Below are 18,713 nucleotides of genomic sequence, written 5' to 3' on the forward strand. Positions count from 1 at the left end.
GATGGTGACATTTACCAGGAGAATCGTAGAGACTCAGGTCTCTTTTCTTTTTTATTAAAAAGTTGTTTTAAATGTTTATTTTTGAGAGAGAGAGACAGAGTGTGAGCAGGGGAGGGGCAGAGAGAGAGGGGGACACAGAATCCGAAGCAGGCTCCAGGCTCCGAGGTGTCAGCACACATCCCGACACAGGGCTTGAACTCATCAACCGTGCGATCGTGACCTGAGCCAAAGTCGGATACTTAACCAACTGAGCCACCCAGGCGCCCCAAGACACAGGTCTCTTAAGAATAGAGTCTATTCCAACTAATATTTCTTAGCTCCCCCTCCACCTGCCCCCCCAACAGTGCAGTGAGATAGGTCTGACTTGCCCCATTTTACAGATGAGGAAAGCAAAGTTCAGGGAGATGAATAACTTGCTCATTAGACTAGCCCTGGGGAAGGCAGGTCTTTCTTCGAATGGTGCCCAACACTGGGGCTTTTAAAAGTTTATTGGATCAATTTACTTTCACTTATTTACATCCTACCTTATTTCAGAAGCGACTTAAAAGACTCCCACGGAAACATAAACTGTAGTCAGATGGGATTAAAAGGGCAGTAAAGTAAGTTATGGCTTACAACGGAGCCGGAAGTGAATATAATTTGAAAACGCATACCGTGGAATCAGTTTCCGTTAGGAATGCGTTCAGTTAGAAGTAACCTGATAAACGGATTGGAGAAGGGAGGGGCTTGTTTTCTCCTGTAACCAGAACGTCTGGAGGTGGGCGGCCCATCCTGGTCTCAGGGACATCAAAGGAACCAGCACTCCGTTTTCTGGCTCTATGCTAAGCAGTGACTTCAGTCACTTTGGCCTAAAGGGGCAGCTGGCACCTGTTCCACGGGCAGGGGAGAAGAGGGTCACATGGGGGTCCTGCTACAGACCCTTGGATTCTTGCTGTAGGTGCCAAACAGGACACATGCTGTCTGCTCATCGATTGGAAAGGGCATCTCAGTCTGTTATCAAATAGACCAGGACACGAGAGCTAATGGGTGGCTTTATAACCAGTAGATGCTGACTCACTAGGACGCTTTGGTTTTAACCTTTTAAAAAGTGCGACGTCCAGTGTAGTAAGTTTTTCCCTGTGTATACACATGTATATCCAGCCACAAGGGAAAGATACCTCGTTAAAGGTGGCTTCAGTGGGGCACTTGGCTGGCTCGTCGATGGAGTGTGCAACTCTTCCTCTTGGGTTTGGGGGTTCGAGCCCCATGTTGGGTGTAGAGATTGCTTAAAAATAAAATCTTTTAAAAAAATGTTTATTTTTGAGAGAGAGCAGGGGAGGGGCAGAGAGAAAGGGGGACAGAGGATCCAAATCAGGCTCTGTGCTGACAGCAGAGAGCCTAGTGTGGGGCTTGAACTCACGAACCTTGAGATGACCTGAGCCAAAGTTAGATGCTTAACCCACTGAGCCACCCAGGTGCCTCCCAAAATAAAATCTTAAAAAAAAAAAAAAAGTGACTTAAGGATCGTGGACATTTACTACCTAACCCGAAGCCCAGAGGTTGGTAGATTCTGAGTCATGACAGGTCAGTCAGATTCACGGGTCTGTGCTGCTGTCCGTGTGATGGCTTCGCCTCCTGGGCCAGCTCCTCTTGGTCCCCACATGCTGTCGTGACTGGGGGTGTCACACGCAGAAGAAGGAGGACATTTCTGGCTTCAGTCGTGCCCTGAGAGCAAGGAGAACTTCCCTAGAAGCCCCTCGAGTCTCAGTGGCCAGGATTGGGTGGCATGCTTCTCTTTGAACCGGTCCCACGTAAGGGATTGATTTAAGCGCTCCAGAATCCCCATGATTCGCTGCCCCAAACACCTGCCTTTAGATGCCAGGACACAACGAGGGCTCTGTTCTCAGGGAGAAGGGGTCAGGGCTGGGGTTGGGACTCGGTGTCTGGACCGAGTCTGGACTGCCTTGCAGTGCACCGCGGCTGATGTAAGACCCCTTCCCGCTGCCCTGTCTGGATCCTTCCTAGGCAGGTAGAAGTGGAAGTCAGGGCTTTGACCTGTTTTATTCTCTGCCAGCTGCTGTGATGGTGGACAGTGGGCGGGGGCAGGAATTCAGGGCCCCGGGCAATTCTGTGCCCACTGGGGAGCCCCTGTGATAAGAAATGAAGTGGGGGGAGGGGCAGGCTCCTGGGGAGGAGGGATGCCCCTACCGCCCCCCCCCCCCCCCCCGCCCCGGAGGAGAATCTCCTTTTTGTTTGTTCTCTCAAGCTTCTTTTTCAAGAAACACAAGCATATGGTGGCGGATGGTGTGGGGGCCGTGTTTGGGTTGTATCTGCTCTTGCCTTTGCCTTTTGCGTGGCTGAGTGCGTTTTTTTCCCCACCTGCTCTTGAGGCCAGCTGCTTCCTAGGGCACTGAGACCTGACTCAGAGGCATTCTCCCGGCATCCAGAGAAATCCAGCCCCGTCCCGTGGTGGTTCTGGAGTTTCCAATGAGGAAAGGATTGCAGAACTTTCCGGCAAGTCCGGGCCTGAGCTTTGTAGGTCTGGGCTGAGGAGTGTGTGTGTGTGTTGGGGGGGGGGGGGTCGTGTGTGAAGGTGTGGACTAGGACTCATAGGTGGGGCGTGAGGGGTGAGGATGCCCTGGATTCGTTTCCCAAGGTTGCCGTAACAAATGGCCGTCGACGTGGTGCCTTAAAACGACGAGAACTGTTCTCTCCCAGTTCCGGAGGCCAGAACCCAAATCAGTACCACTGGGTCAAAATCAAGGTGTCGGCAGAGGCTGTATGCCTGGCCTCCTCCAGCGTCTGCCGGCTGCTGGCATCTGTGGCCCGTGGCCGCGTCACTCACTCCCCGAAGCCACCATCATCAGATTCTGTCTGCTCTGCTTCTCATGGCCTTCTCGTCCCTGCGTGTCAGCTCTCCCGTCCCCTTACAAGGATACATGCGATGGCGTTTAGGGCCCACCTAGATAATCCAGGATAATCTCCCCATCTCACGGTCATTAATTTAATTGCATCTGCAAAAGTGATTTCTCCATATAAGGTGACATTTACAGGCTGCAGGGATTAGGGCATGAGTGTCTTCTGGGGGCCCCTTTTGGGCCTGCTGTGAGTCTCTAAGGGCAAATTAGAGCAGCCATTCTTGGCTAATACATGCCGGCTGGAAGAGAAGGGCAAATGGAGGTTCCCTTCCTGTTCCCAACTCGGCTGTGTCTGCACTGGGCGGGGGGTGGGGGGGTGCACATGCACGCGGCACCCCAAACACGTATCCAAGCTCTAGCCGTCCTCGCAAACAGCTGCCCATCAGAGGTGTGCCTGCATCAGCCTGGTGCGCCCGTGGGGTGTATCGGTTACCTACCGCTGCGTAACAAGTAGCCCCAAACTTAGCAATGTCAGACAGCCGTCATTTCGGATTTTAATCTCTCTCGGTTTGGGGCTTGGCTGCACTTGGTTTGATGGTTCTTGCTCAGGGTCTCCTGTGTTGGCAGAAGCTGGCTGAGGTTGGGGTTGTCTCAGAGACTTCCTTACTCGCTGGCGGCTGCCCTGGGAGAGACCTGGGTCTCCTCAGGCATCGCTGGACCCACCTGTCTACCACGGTGGCATCAGGATAGCTGGACTTCACGCATGTCGGCTCAGAGCTCCCGTGCTGAGTATCTCAGGGAGAGAATGAGAAGCCTAGTGCCCTTTGGAACCTGGCCTTGGAAGGTCATGTGGCAGCACTGCGGGGGTACTCTGTTGGTCAGAAGCACGTTACTTTTTTTTTTTATAAGATTTTTTAACGTTTATTTGTTTTTGAGAGATCGAGACTGAGCGTGAACAGGGGAGGGGCAGTGAGAGGGGGAGACACAGAATATGGAGCAGGCTCCAGGCTCTGAGCTGTCAGCACAGAGCCCGATGCTGGGGCCCGAACTCATGAATTGTGAGATCATGACCTGAGCCGAAGTTGGACGCTTAACCGAATGAGCCACCCAGGCACCCCCAGAAGTGAATATTAACGCCCACATTCAAGAGGAGAGGAACTGGATGTCTCTATTTGTTGGGAGATGTGTCAAAGAATTTGCTGTCATGTTTAAAGCCACCAAGGGAGGACACGCCAGAGAAGAGGACCCCCAAGGGCCCAGGACGGGGATTTGTTTGCCCAGTGGACTCCAGGGGCCTGAGCACCTCCAAGGTATTCTGGGGGCACATTCATGCTCTGGGGGGGGTGTCCTCTCAGGCTGTCCCTCGGAGGAGGGCTGAGCAGGGCCCCCTCTGAAGGACAAGCCCAGGGTTTGGGGCTGAGTAGGGGACAGAGCACAGGTGTCTCCCACTCGACAGTCTCAGAATCTGACCATGGTCTTGAAAGGGCCCAAGGATCTGCTCTGGCTCCCCTCCCAGCCTCACCAAGGACCCCATGCCACATCCCGCCGGCCGATGCCACAATTCCTTTGCCAGTGCTGCCTCCTGGCCAGAGTACTCCCCATCTTCCCCACCCCCCCACTTCTGCTAGTCCCCTGATTCTTCCAGACCTGCATAAATAGCCCCTCCACCCCAGACACCTCTCCTGGCCCAGTTCTGTGTACTAGGCTGGTTCTTGGCAGGCCCAGGGAGGGAGGCACGCAGGAGCCGGCGGTCTCATGGGGGCCCAGATACCTCTGCGTCCTGGCAGAGGGAGAGCTGCAGGGAGGAAGAGGGAGCTGTGGGTGGCCAGCCAGGGGGCAGCAGGCCAGCCGGGAGGGTCAGGACCCGAGGCACTGACATGCCTGACAGCCGCTAAGAGCGGGCCAGGCAAAGGGCAGGGGTGTCTCTCTCAAAGGGCATAGAGGTGCTGGTTCCCAGAAGCCAGAGGACAGGCGTGTCCAGGGGCCTGCAGGCTGGTGGGGGGGGGGGGGCATGGAGTAGGGGTGAGGTGTGGCAGTGACTCCAACAGGACCGTGGTCCCAGAGGGCAAGGCTTGTGTCCTGTTCATCCGTGTGCTCAGCAGGGTGGTGCTGTCAGCCTGCTGGGCTTTGGTTGGCGCCTTCTCTGTGAGGGTCTCTCTGCACCCCGAGGGAGTGCACCGTGCTGGAATTGGCCCCAGGAGGCTTGGCATCGAGCACACTCGTGTGTGCACCTGTGTGTGCGTGTGAGCGTGTATGAGTGTTTGAGTTACCCGTCCTCACACTCACCTCTGGGTCAGAGATCTGCTTGTCAGGTACACCCTCTCTCTCTCTCCCCCTCGCCCCATTCCAGCAAAGGCCACTGGGTGTCCACTCTAATCTGAGGGTGACACTCGCGAGTGGACACTTAGTGAGTATGACCAAACTCTTCCCTTTACTTCTGCAGTGAAGGCTGTGTATCTGCAAGATTCCTTGTGCCTCTCTCCACAGAAACCGTAATATCGTCTTTTCACTTGTGCTCCCAGAGAACTCCTATTCACCCTTCAAAACCCATCTCAATATTCATCAACTCAGGGAAACCGTGTGTGGACACCCCCTACTCCCCTGAAGCGAAATAAACAGAAAATGTGGGTAACCCCCGTCCCCCATGTCAAGCTCTGTAGCCCGGGCGAGCTTCCCCTTCTGTCCTCATTTTATGGTCCAGTAATTCTCTGTAGACAGGCTGGCCCTGTGAGCACTAGGAGGGCAGGTGGGGCTGTCTGAGTCATTTCCAAGTCTGCCTAACCCGGGGCAGGCTCCCAGGAGGATTGAATAAACAGGTTGGGGTGAAGGGAGGCCAGGGAAACATCCCCCCCCCCCCCCCGCCACCTCCGGGGCCTCCTTAGAGGTAGCCAGGCCTCAGCTTCTGCCGGGCTGTTGTGGGCTGGCCCTCCCCCTCCAAACGGTGCTCTGCCCGGGGACTGAGGCCCAGCTGATGGCCAGGTAGGGGTGTGCCCTCTGTTCTGTCCCCTGCGGCCCAGCTGGGTGGCCGGTGAGCACCCTTGGGGATCAGCAAGTGTGTGAAGGGGAGGGACACCCACGTCCCTGATACAGAGGGGCCTGGGGCAGACCCAGCCCGTGGGGGTCCCCTCACTCGCCACTCCCTAGACATGCTGACGGTAGGAGGGCTGACGGCGTTTGTTCCTCGGTTCGCTCTCAGGCCCCCGGGGGACAGGCGACCCTCCCGGCTGGTGGGCCGGGCCACGTGCTGTCACCACGGCCAGGGGCTGCTCTTGCTCCGCCGGGATTGTGCCCGCGCCGTCTCCTTCCTCGCCCTCCCGTATCCGTTCCACGCTGCACTCTGTCTCAGACACCTACCGTCACACCCGCACACCCACTCACACTCCTGATTTCTTAAGCGTGCGCTGTTCCGGCCCCGGCAGACTCGAGGAGGAAAGAGAGAGGAGGCTGTGGATTCCCAGGGCTCGGGGGGTTAGGCCCACTTCCCGCAGGCCCAGCCGGGGTCTCCTTGCCTGCGCCTTCCTGGGCCCCACGGGCCCTCCTCTCCCTGCCGGCCAGGCCGGGCCCACCGATCTGTCGGCATCCCAGAGGGAAGTGGCCGAAGGCTGCTGTCACGGGGTCCCCGATTCGGTCGGGGTGATCTGAGCCGAGGCCCCGCCTTTGCCACATCCTGGCCCCGGGGCTGACGGTCAGGGTGCTTGAGGCTCGACGTTCTGTTCTGGAAAGTGAGGGCGGTTGAGAGGATTAACCAGACATCGGGGTCTAACCCTCCTGGGTACTCAGGAGGCAGCCACGTTGCTCTGTTTACTCCCCTCTGCTGAGCCCCTGGCAGAGAGTGGCAACCCGGCCCCATATCTTTGACACTTGCTGTTTGGGGCCCAGGTCCGTTCGGGCGTCCCCTGTGTGTTGCTCTGAACCCCTGGGCCCGCGGTGCGGAAGACTGGTACCTGAGTCCCTGCCATCCAGTGCACAAGCCCTGCCCCAGTCTCTCTCCGCTTGCCTCCAGCTGGGAGCCTGGCCAGCCCCACGGGTCTCTTTGGCCACCTTGCTGGCCTGTCACCATGCCTGGGGTTCCACCCTGAGCCCCATGCATCAGAATTAGAGGAGTCCCGCCCCAAGTAGGAGCAAAAAGGGACTGTGTGTGCCAGATGTCCCCAATGTCATTCTGGCTTGGTTGCTCCCTTTTGAGCAGGAATGTCCTAGAGGACTTGGTTTCTTTGCCCTTAAAATGGACAGAGTCCCCTCCCTTATGCCCGCTCCCTGGACAGAGGTCACAGATGTCAGGGTGCTTGTGAATGGGACAGCAGTGTCCGAGGGGGCCCTGGTGGGCAGCTATGTCGGTGGTCATGAGGGTGACCTCTGGGAGAGGAGGAGGGAGTTGGTGGCAGAAGCAGGGCAAGGAGGGGGAGGGAGAATGGGGGCGTGGGACCCTCAGATGAGGGGGCATCCAGATGCTGGTGGGGAAGGGGAGATTTACTTACTTTATTTATTTATTTGCATGTTTATTTTGAGAGAGAGAGAGCAGGGGAGGGGCTGAGAGGGGGCAGAGGATCAGAAGCGGGCTCCGTGCTGACAGCAGAGAGCCTGGTGTGGGGCTCGAACTCATGAGCCATGAGATCGTGACCTGAGCCAAAGCCGGACACTTAACCGACTGAGCCACCTAGGTGTCTGGGAAGGGGAGTTTTTTTTTTCGTAAATAAAGAAAAACAAGTTTATTTATTTTTGAGAGAGGGAGAGAGAGAGACAGTGTGAGTGGGACAGGGGCAGAAAGAGAGGGAGACACAGAATCTGAAGCAGGCTCCAGGCTCTAAGCTGTCAGCACAGAGCCTGACGTGGGGCTCAGACTTACGAACCGTGAGATCGTGACCTGAGCCGAAGTCGGACACTGAGCCCCCCTGGCGCCCCCCAGGAAGGGGAGTTTTAAGTGGACAGGGCTGGGGGTTTATCTGCAGCCCTGACTTTTTTGCTCGCATACCCCTCTCCCACCTCCGACCCCATCAGCCACTTCGGCCAGCTCTTGCGATCATTGTGGGAGGTCAGGTGCCCGGGAGAGCAAGCTCCTGTCTCCCCAGGCATGCAGGCCATGGGAGGCAGAAAGGACGAGCGCAAGGACACCCCCCACGGAGCCTCCCAGCTGGCCTGCAGTGCCCAGTGCAAGGTGTTTGGGATCGAGGTCCCCAGCTGAGGGTGCTCTTTGCCAGCGCTGGCCCCCGAGGCCTGCCGGGGTGGGCTTTCTGGGCCCGACTCCCATTGGGTGCCTGCCCACTGGAGACAGGTCTGCCTTGGGTCGGGGCAGTGGTGACTCAGACAGGGACACAGGCGCTTGGCTAATCTTTGGCTCAGGGACCGGGCTGGCTCCAGCTCTTGGCGGCCAGCAAAGCCGCTGCTGTCTGGGCAAGGGAGTCCCCAGCTGCGGGGGACGTGGGCAGCAGGCAGGGAGAGCAGAGCTGCTGGGAAACTGGAACCGTGCCCGGAGATCATCCAGGCCCTACCTGGCTGTGGGTCAGCCTTGCCCGGGAACTTAAAGATACAGTATCCCCAGCCCGGCTGCTGACCTGTCGTCTTGGGGCTTCTAGGGGGCGGGAGGCTGGGATCACAGATACAGAGTGGTGGGGCAGGTGTCTTCCCTCCGTCTCCGCCTCTTAGTGACCGTTCCCTGTGGCTCACACCTGGTCTTCAGACAGCTCAGGAGAGTGCCTTCCTCCTGTCCTTGAGGTCTCCCTGGACAAAGTGGTCCTGTCCCCTCTCCCGGGACCCCCCAAGCCTGCCTCTCACCTTATTAGGTAAAATTGATTTTTCGGACCTGGAAACAGGACCTACTGGCCATCCCTTTGCCTCCCTGTCTGTGTCGTTCTCAGCAGCTGGCAGGGACATTTTGGGCTTCTGGTATATTAGTCCCTGTGTCGTGGGGTGACCAGCTGTCCCAGTTTGCCCCGGACTGAGGGGTTTCCCAGGACAGGGGACTTTCTGTGCTCAAGTCAGGAAAGTTCCAGGCGAACCAGGGGACGTTGGTCGCCCTCCTTGTGTATCATCCGTGGAGTCCATCAGTTGATCTTTCTGTTCCCCGAGTCCTGGTGGGTGTGAGGAGTACAGTCCCCCCGCCACGTCTTTATTTAGTTTATTTATTTATTTTGAGAGACAGAGCACGTGGGGGAGGGGCAGAGAGAGGGAGGGAGGGAGAATCCCAAGCAGGCTCCACACTGTCAGCACAGATCATGAGATCATGATCATGAGATCATGACCTGAGCTGAAGTCAGATGCTCAACCGACTGAGCCACCAGGCGCCCTTTACCACCTCTTGAAGACAGGACCAGGCTTGAGGACAGACAGACAGACCTCATCCCTGCTACCCACTGACTGGGGGCCTCGGGCAAGCCCCTTCTGCGCCTCTGCGTTGGAGGAGGAAGCCAGCAAAGAGGGTTAACTCACCACTGATGCCCCCCCACAGAGCAGTGTCCAGGGGCACCGATGCAGGCTGCTCAGAGGAGTACCTGTCCAGGACACCTGTCTGAGCCACCAACCTCTGTCAGTTTCACTTCCTGGACTGTTCCTCTGATCCAGGTACATCCCGCATTGTAGTGTCCCACATTGCCCCCCCCCCCTTTAATTTTAGTTTTCTGAGAGCCTGGCAAGCCCAAAGTTGTCACTCTGTTTATAGCTTGTGAGTGTCCCAGTTCCTGCCTGACGTGGCCGACTGTCACACCGGTTAGTTCCCCGAGGATTCACGGCGTGCCCATGAAAACCCGAGCAGGCGTTCGAGGCAGTGGGCACACCGTAAACCCAGCAGGCATGGCCCTGGCCTCCCAGCGCTCACGTTCCTGTTGGGGAAATCGGGTGAGAAACACACGAACGGGTCCCTTCAGATCGCAGCAGGTTCTGTGCGGAAAATAAGAGACAGGGAGCCAGGCGCCTGGGTGGCTCAGTGGGTTAAGTAACCGACTCTAGACTTCAGCTCAGGTCCGGAGATGGGGTGCGGAGACTGCTTGAGATTCCCTCTCTCTCTGTTTCTCAAAGAAAGACAATAAATTTATAAAAAAAGAGTTGGGCAATCAGTGGTGGGGGGGGGGCTGCTGTGTGGTCTGTGTGGTCAGGGGCTGTGCACAGAGGAGCTGGGGCTGGTGGAGCGGGGGAAGCCGTGGGAGTTGGAGGCCTGGAAAAGCCTGCTGCGCAGGGGAACTGCAGGCAGGAGACCCGGGGAGAGGGGAGTGCAGGTGGCAGGTGAGGGACACGAGGGGGAGGGAGCCAGAGCCCATTGCAGAGGGGAGAGGGCCGATGGGCCAGAGAGGGCAAGTATGTGCTCAGGGAGGTGTTCTCTCCACTCTTCTAAGCAGGAGGGCGGCGTGAGAGCGATGTGGCTGCTGTTTGCAGGAGGGACCATGGGGGCAGGAGAAGGGCGGAGGTTGGGGGACAGCGAGGGGTTCATTGCCGAAGCGTGAGCAACTGAGGATGGTGGCCCGGGTGGTCAGGTGGCCCTGGTGGTGACAAGAAGCAGGCAGATCTGGGTGCTTTCTGGAGCCACAGCAGCATGATTCTCCCCCGACTGTTTTAGAAACAAAGAGGGGCGCCTAGGTGGCTCAGTCAGTTGAATATCCCAGGACTGATTTTGGCTCAGGTCATGATCTCACAGTTTGTGGGTTCGAGCCCCACATTGGGCTCCATGCTAATGGTGCAAGCCTGCTTGGGATTCCCTCTCAAAAATAGCTAAACATTAAAATTTCTTTTAAAAATAGGGGTGCCTGGGTGGCTCAGTCAATTAAGCATCTGACATAAGCTCAGGTCATGATCTCATGGTTCATGAGTTCAAGCCCCACATCAGGCTCTGCGCTGACAGCTCAGAGCCTGGAGCCTGCTTCGGATTCTGTCTGTCTCTCTCTCTCTCTCTCTCTCTCTCCCCCCACCCTCCCACCCACCCCTGCCATAAATAAATAAACACTGAAAAAAAATTAAAATTTTAAAAACAAAAAAACAAATGAGAGAGAAGGGAGATGAGGACGAGGCCTCTGTTTGAACCTGAGCACCTGGGCGAATGGCCGGGAGAGGCAGGTCTAAGCAGGGAAACACGGGGCCTACTCCGTTTAAGTTGCTTGTTAGACATGGAAGAGGACAGGTAGGGAGAGAGAGAGAAGCCCAGAGTCACCAGCCTGTAGGTGACGTTTAAGCCAAAACATTGCAGCGAGGGGCAGAATTGGACGGGGGAAGAGGAGGGCCAGGTGGGGGCGGGGGGGGGGGGGACTGAGCCTGAGCCCTCCTCCCGGGTTAGGTTAGCAGTCAATGCCAGCAGTGTGAGTGGCCAGGAGGTAGGAGGAGAATCAGGTTGCCGGCACCCTGGCAGCCTCTAGAGAAGAGTCTGCCGAAGGAGAGGAGAGAGACAGAGCTCGTGGCCTCCGCGCCCTCACAGGCCTCGTCCATCCAGGAGCCCGAGGGCGGCTGGCAGGCCCTCGCTACTTGTGCCCTGCTTCTGGGGCCAGCCACCTGTCACCTGAGGCGTCACTTCTGGTGTCCCCTCCTGGGGACCCCAGAGCAGCTCTTGGCTGCCTCCAGCCTGGCCCGGCCCGGCCCTGGCCGCCAGTGCTCGAGGGCTCCAGCTGTGGCTTCTGTCCTCACCGCGGGCCCCCAGGCCCCCGGAGTCTGTCCTGTTTATGCCAGGCACTTGCCTCCTGCTTTACTACTCTCATCTTCGTATTCTCTGTTCTGTATAGTCTGTTGGTTTTATTGAGTGGTTTTCTCCCCGCCTCAGGTTAGAGCCAGCCCCTCACCCTACAAACGAGGAAACTAGGCGCGATGCCTGGGTGGCTCAGTCAGTGAAGCGTCCAATTCTTGATTTCGGCTCAGGTCATGATCTCATGGTCGTGAGTTCAAGGCCTACATCGGGCTCCATGCTGACAGTGTGGAGCCTCCTTGAGGTTCTCTCTCTCTGCCCCTACCCTGCTCGCTCTCTCTCTCTCTCTCTCTCTCTCTCTCTCAAATAAACTTTAAAAGAAAACTTAAAAATTTTTTTAAAGTTCATTTATTTTTGAAGGAGAGAGAGTCAGAGCACGAGCAGGGAAGGAACAGAGAGAGAGAGTGAGGGAGACACAGAATCTGAAGCAGGTTCCAGGCTCTGAGCTGTCAGCACAGAGCCCCACAGGGGGCTCAGACTCACAAACTGTGCGATCATGACCTGAGCTGAAGTCAGATGCTTAACCGACTAAGCCACCCAGGCGCCCCCCAGAAACCCTTTAAAACAAATGAGGAAACTAGGGTTTGGGGTAGTTGACCCAACGTGGTCCTCCTGGCAGGCCTTTGTCTGGGTCTCCCCGTGTGTGTGGCTTACGGCTCCCGGCCCAGCGCTCTGGCCCTCTGTCCCATCCACAGCAGCTCTGGCCACATGGGACCCTCTCTCCGAAGCCTGGCCGTTTGTCAGAGGGGGGACTCTTCTCCGTCTTGCCTCCCTGAGTGCGCCCACCTGCTCGGGACAAGGAGTCAGGAGACAGCCCAAGCCGAGCCCCCTTTTCCTCCCTCCCTTCGTCTCTGAGTCCCTGGTTCCTTCCTAAATGGATTAGGACTCTGCAGGAAGGAGCCAACAGCGGTCTGGGTGACCCGGAGGCCGGGGCCGTCTGGTGCCTCCTGCTTTGCCCTGATTCAATTTGGGCCTCGGCAGCTGGGAGGCTGGCAGGCTGAGGTCCGTCTGGGGACGGCTCGAGGGGTGGCCGAAGGGAGGGGAGAAGCCTTCCAGCGCCCCGGGCGGGCAAACCTCTCAGCTGCTCACACGGCAGACCCTCCGGTGGTCTTCGTGCCACAGAAGGCTCCAGGGGAGGCCACCGGCTGCCTGCTGGGCCCTTGGGATGTCCCGTACGTGGCCTGTCATGCCCTCAGCATCCCTTAATACTGTGGACTTCAAGCATTTGTAAAATTGCAACCTGGGAGAAGAAAGGAATTTTATAAACATTTAGAAGTGAACCCAATTCACATTCCGGCCAGCGGCTGCCTGGCCCGTTGTTAAAATCAATATTTATTCACAGCCAAATAGCAGACTGGGGCCAGAGCCGAGGCCGGAGCCGGGCTCCAGAGTGTTCCTCGTTCGTTTGCGTGTTTCCATAACCGAAGTTCGGACGCTTCTCACCTGGTTATGTGTGAGGCACTCTGACACTTGTTCTGCGTCACCGACCCATGACTTACAGGAAGCCTACAGACTGCGGTTTGGACCACACCCCCCCCTTGGCCCGTCATGCACATCGGGCCTGAGCTGAGCCCCGGGGGTCACCAGCCCCTGCCCTCACAGGGCTTACAGTCCAAGGGGCAGCTGTGGTAACAGAAGGCATTCTGGGTCTGGCACCCTTTAAGGTAGCAGGCCCAGCTGTCAGCCCGCCCCCGGCATCCCTGTGTGCAGGAAGCGAGCGGGACGGGATCCACAGACTCCCTCTGATGCTCACTCCCCTGAACCGGCCACCGGCACCTGGCCTGGGGCCCATGCACAGAGCCCTGGAGGAGCTGAGCCCAGAGAGGGAAACCCAGAGTCCCTGCCTCCACTCTCTGCCCTCTCCTTTGCTTGCATTGGTGAGAGAGCAGCCGCCTCTGGAAGGCCCTGGCACTGGGACAGCCTGTGGGGTGGGGGGGCGGGGGGTGCCCCCAAACCCTGGCCCTGACTCCTGGGGTTTTGGTGAGGGAGGGGCAGGGAGGAACTGGAAGCAGGGGAGGCTGACCTGTGTATCTAGTGGGTTCCCGTTCTGGGCTGCCTGGGGCAGCCCTGACATTGGGCCCTGGTCTGAGGGTGCCCCACTGGGGAGAAAATGCACCTCTGTCCTCCAGGATCCTCGTGACTATGGGACAAAGTCCTGTCTTGGGGAAACCCTGTTCTGAGATGAAGTGGCCTCTGCCCCACGGTATCTTTCTGAGCTCGGGGGGGCCTCGGGGCAGTGGCCTGGCCTAGGGAAGCCTGTGGCTTGAGAGAAAGCTGTGACGGAGGAGGCTGGGGACATGTGGGAGGCCAGCGAGGACGCCTGGCCCAGCTGGGGCAGGAAGGGGCAGGAGGTGGGGCAGCGGAGGGCACCTTGCCAGCAGAGGTGACCATTAAAAGCAGGGCGGGCAGTCGGTAGAGGACAGAGGGGCACTCCGGTCGGGGAGAATGGATGTGGGTATGTTTCAGAGACGGTGATGCTTGGCGTACCTGGAGCGTGGGGTGTGAGTGGGGGAGCTGGATGGGGGACAGGAGTCCAGAGGTGGGCAGTAGGGAGCCACGGAGGGTGTGTGAGCGAGGCAGAGCCACTGCCAGAGCTACGTGCAGGGGGAGAGTTGGTGGTTGAGGTGCCAGGCAGACTGGCCCTGGTACCGGCATTGCAGGTTCGGGGGACGGTTCGTGGAGCGCACTCCCCAGTCTCCTGCCGTCTGTGCCCGTGCCCCTGTGGAGCTGTGTGCAGGCGACTGTGTCTCCAGGCCTGTCGGGGCTCTGATGCCTTCATGCGTACGAGACCCTTGTGTGAAGAGGTGGCCAGCTCTTGATTCGTCCCACCTGGGAAGCAGAGGCGGCCCCCGGGGGCCTGGGCAGTGGGCAGCTGCCGAATGTGCCCCGCATGCCCATCTCCTCCTCCTCCCTCCCTCCAGGTGACCATGGCCTTGTTGGGGAAGCGCTGCGACATTCCCACCAACGGCTGCGGGCCCGACCGCTGGAGCTCCGCCTTCACCCGCAAAGACGAGATCATCACCAGCCTCGTGTCTGCCTTAGATTCCATGGTGAGTGCCCCCGTCTGCCCTGGAGGAGCCGAAGCCGACCGCAGAGCCGTGGTCTCACTCCCCAGCCTGAGTCTCAGTGGCCCCGTCTGCAACAGGGGCCCTCTGCCCATGTCAGCGGGCGGGAGGCTTAAGTGATCGGGACGGAAAAATCCAGCCCTGCGAGTAACCGCTGTCCCCTCGTCCCCTCTTCTTCATTACCTCGTGCCATTCGAGTCCCATCCCTGGGAGGGTCCCAGGCTTCCCTTCCTCCCCTGGGGTCCCCTGGAGGATAGCGTGTGGGCAGTGATTCGTGCGAGAGCTGTAATCCCCGATGTTAAAAGCAAGATCTGGGACTGCATCTCAGGACCAGGAGAGAGAAACGCGGCCTCAGAAATTGTACCTAACCCTATGGTAGCTTATTCCAAGTAAGGAAATAGTAATGTCATTTTCCTGTAGCCTTTTCCTGGGGGAAAGTTCTGTGACAGAGGGTAGGTGGGTGTTAAAATCTGTCTGGCATCAGTTAGCTGCACCCTTGCATTTTAGGATGGTGAAATTCAAGTCCAGAGAAGGCAGTACCTTGCCTGGAGTCACACAGCTTGGCCAGCTTTTGTTTTATTTTTTAAAAATGATGGGGCGCCTGGGTGGCTCAGTCGGTTAAGCGACCGACTTCGGCTCAGGTCATGATCTCGCGGCCCGCGAGTTCGAGCCCCGCGTCGGGCTCTGTGCTGACCGCTCAGAGCCTGGAGCCTGTTTCAGATTCTGTGTCTCCCTCTCTCTCTGCCCCTCCCCTGTTCATGCTCTGTCTCTCTCTGTCTCAAAAATAAATAAACGTTAAAAAAATAAATAAATAAAAATAAAAATGTTTATTTAGTGATTTTGGAGGCAGGGATGGAACATGCACACGCTGGGGAGCAGCAGGGGGAGAGAGAGTCCTAAGCAGGCTCCCCACTGGCAGCTCAGAGCCCAACGTGGGGCTCGATCCCACGAACTGTGAGATCCTGAGCTGAAATCAAGAAGAGCTGGACGCTTAACCGACTGAGCCACCCGGTTACCCCTTCATCTTTATAGTTTTAACATGTTTGTGTCTCTAAAATTTTTTTTAATGTTTATTTATCTATTTTGAGAGAGCAAGATAGTGATCAGGGGAGGGGGAGACAGAGAGGGAGAGAGAATCCCAAGCAGGCTCCCCACTGTCCACGCAGGGCCTGATGCGGGGCTCGATCCCACACACTGAGATCATGAGCTGAAATCAAGAGTTGGGACACTTAACCGACTGAGGCAGCCCAGCATGATCAGTTTTTAAAGTGGCCTTTCGGGTTCAGAGTCTGCGGTTTCCAAGAACAAGGGCCTCCTTCCAGGCTGTTCCTGCTTAGGGACCTCGAGCACTGTTGAGGTGGTGCGTGTGGGCCAGAGGCGGTAGGCACCGCTGGGGAGGTTGGCTGGGTACGACCCCGTCCCTGTGCAGAGCATCCTTCGTGAGGAGGGGAGCCCCAGGAGCTCAGCCGTGCCTGCTGCAGGGGTGGCAATGGGCAGTTTCGACCCCCACGACAGCCACTGAGCCGGCTGCGGTAATTGATATTTAAATTGTAGTTAGTCAAGGGGAGCCTGGGGGGCTCAGTTGGTCAAGCGTCCGACTCTTGGTTTCGGCTCAGGTCACGGTCTCACGGTTTCGTGGGTTCGAGCCCTGCGTCGGGTCTGTGCCAACAGTATGGAGCCTGCTTGGGATTCTCTCTCTCTCTCTCTCTCTCTCTCTCTCCCCCTCTCTGCCCCTCCCCTGCTCGCGCTGTCTCTGTGGCTCCCAAATAAATAAGTTGTAGTTAGTTACAATGAAATACGGTAGTTCAGTTGTTCAGTTGCGCTGGCCTCATTTCCGGGGCTTCGTGGCCACAGGTGGCCATGGCATCGGAAGTGCAGGCAGAACATTCCCATCGAGACGGAGAGTTCTGTTGGGCGGCACTGCCCTAGAGGGTGTTACGGAGGCTCCTCAGGGGAGCAGTGGCCCTGTAGCTGTCCTGGGGGCGTGGACAAGACCCGCCTCCCCCGGCCTTGGGTCCCTTTATGGCCTTCCTGAGGGACCCTGAGGATAACAATGACACTTGCTCTGCCGTGACCTGGCTGTGGCATTGTCTGGGGCCCAAGGCCCTGGGGCCAGGGTCCTCGGGTGGTCTGCATGGGGCCAGACCTCTTTTAGGGCGTTTCCTCACAGTCCAGGTCTCTGTGTCTCTGGGGACATCAGTTCCCGGGGAGTGAATATCTCCTCCAACAGCAGGTTGCTTTAATCTTCAGAGGAAATCAGCACACACCCTTCACCATGGGAGAGCCTAGGGGACAGGCTTGCTGGCTCTACAATGTCCCGGGGGGCCCCCCCCCCCCCCCAGCGTCCTCAGCGAGCGACTCTGAAGCTGAAGCTGCCGCAAGAGGCATGATCATGGCCCAGAGAGGTTGAGGAACCTGTCCTAGATCACACAGCAGCAGGACTGTGATGAGAAGGCAAGCTTCCTGACTGCCAGCAGAGCTCTAACTCAGATAAAAACCAACATTTATGAGGCGCCGAATGCAAGCTGAGAGCTTCGCAGGCAGAGTTTTTCTGCTGACCTAGGTCAGAGGGCTGAAATGCTCGTGGTCTCGGCTGCAGGGCCCCTGTGTGAGGGCTTCCTGTGCTGTGGGCCGGCCAACCTCAACTCTGGGACTGCAAAAGTAACCTCTCCGATTGTGTACCTACACGAGGTGCCCCGGTTTAGAGATGTGTTTTCATGCCAACCAGGCCCCACGACCAAGTCCATTGAAAGCCTGGGCACTGGGCTGTTTGGCCCCATTAGTCCCAGAGCAGGAAGGCGCCGATGGGGGATTGAAGCCTGGATCTGTCTGAGCCTTGGTTCTCCTGGGGCCCCCCACCTCCTCCTCAGTTAGGACTTTGAGAAAACCTAAGACAGGAATGTCCCTGGGGCTGGGGCCAAGCCTCAGGCCGGAAGCCTCCTGCCCCCAGAGCAAGGCAGACCTGGGAGGAGGGACGGGCAGAGGCCATGTGTCTTCGTTCTCCTATCTTCTCCCCTGACCTTGACCAAGCTTCGGTGGGGGCAGTGGCATCATTCACTCATTCCTGCTGCAGAACTGACCGAGAACATTGGAGGGGTGACCTCCCCCTCGAGCTGCTGGTGGGCTCTCAGGCAGCTGGGAACTCCCATCGCACCCCCAGAGCCGTCACTGGAGGTGTCCCCAAGCAGGGGGAGCCTTCCCCGGACTCACGTACCCTGCTCCCCCCTGCAGTGCTCGGCGCTCTCCAAGCTGAATGCGGAGGTGGCCTGTGTTGCTGTGCACGATGAGAGCGCCTTCGTGGTGGGCACCGAGAAGGGGAGGATGTTCCTGAGCACACGGAAGGAGCTGCAATCAGACTTCCTCAGGTTCTGCCGTGAGTACCCCGGGGCTCCAGGGGCGGGGCCTGCGGTCCCTGAGGGCAGGGGCTCTGGCGCATCTCTGGGTCCCCAGAGCATTACCAGGTGGCCCTGTGTCGGGGTGGGGGGTGGGGTTATGTAGGCTTCCCAGTGTGGCATCGTTATGGGGGGGCAGAGTTTTTATTGGAATCAGACACACAAACCCCAGGGGGGGCCAGGCCCGACCCCTCCATCTGCTCATTGACAGAAGGGGACACTGAGGCCCAGTGTTGCCCGGTTCCTGTGAGTCTCTGACATGGGGACCGAGTGCATCTGTTCACCTAATACTTGCTGAGTCCCTGCTGTGTGCAGCACCCTTTACAATGCTAACTCCGTTACCCGGGCGGGTAGGCACTCTCATTGTTACAGTAACAATCTTGGAGCTGCCTCCTAGTGGCTCTTGGGGACCAAGTGACTGAGGACCCATGCAGCACGAAGGAAATGCTTGATAAACTCGATCCATAGGGCTTTGGGCCAAGCCGTGTGCTCAGGAAATACTTACCTCTGGTTTACAAATGAGAAACTGAGGTCCAGTGAACGTAAGCCACGTCCCCCAGGGACACCCAGCTGACAAGCGGTAGAGGCCAGGTTTCTGTTTTGAACACCATGCTCTTTCTGCTACGCCCCTTCAAAATAGGGGAGGGACATCAGGACACCCCGCCCCCCCCTGCTGGGAGCTCTGAAGCAAGGGTCTTTCTGAAGCCTCCAACTCCTCAATGCTACCTGGGCCTTTACACCCTCATAACTCAGCCCCTGGCTC

The 18,713-nt window shown here is 57.8% G+C and overlaps 1 protein-coding gene across 1 annotated transcript in view; it reads left to right on the forward strand.

The window, feature by feature from the left end:
- The window catches only part of GTF2IRD1 (GTF2I repeat domain containing 1), a 117,582-nt gene that overhangs the window by 21,885 nt on the left and 76,984 nt on the right, over positions 1–18,713 (forward strand). The window contains exons 2-3 of the mRNA XM_040455661.1: positions 14,415–14,543; positions 17,790–17,931. Coding sequence (XP_040311595.1) covers positions 14,421–14,543; positions 17,790–17,931 — 265 coding nt within the window. The 5' untranslated portion in view covers positions 14,415–14,420. The remainder of the gene's footprint in view (positions 1–14,414; positions 14,544–17,789; positions 17,932–18,713) is intronic.

Source organism: Herpailurus yagouaroundi, unplaced genomic scaffold (genome assembly GCF_014898765.1).
Source record: "Herpailurus yagouaroundi ecotype Mexico unplaced genomic scaffold, PumYag 216, whole genome shotgun sequence".
Classification (NCBI taxonomy): Eukaryota; Metazoa; Chordata; class Mammalia; order Carnivora; family Felidae; genus Herpailurus; species Herpailurus yagouaroundi.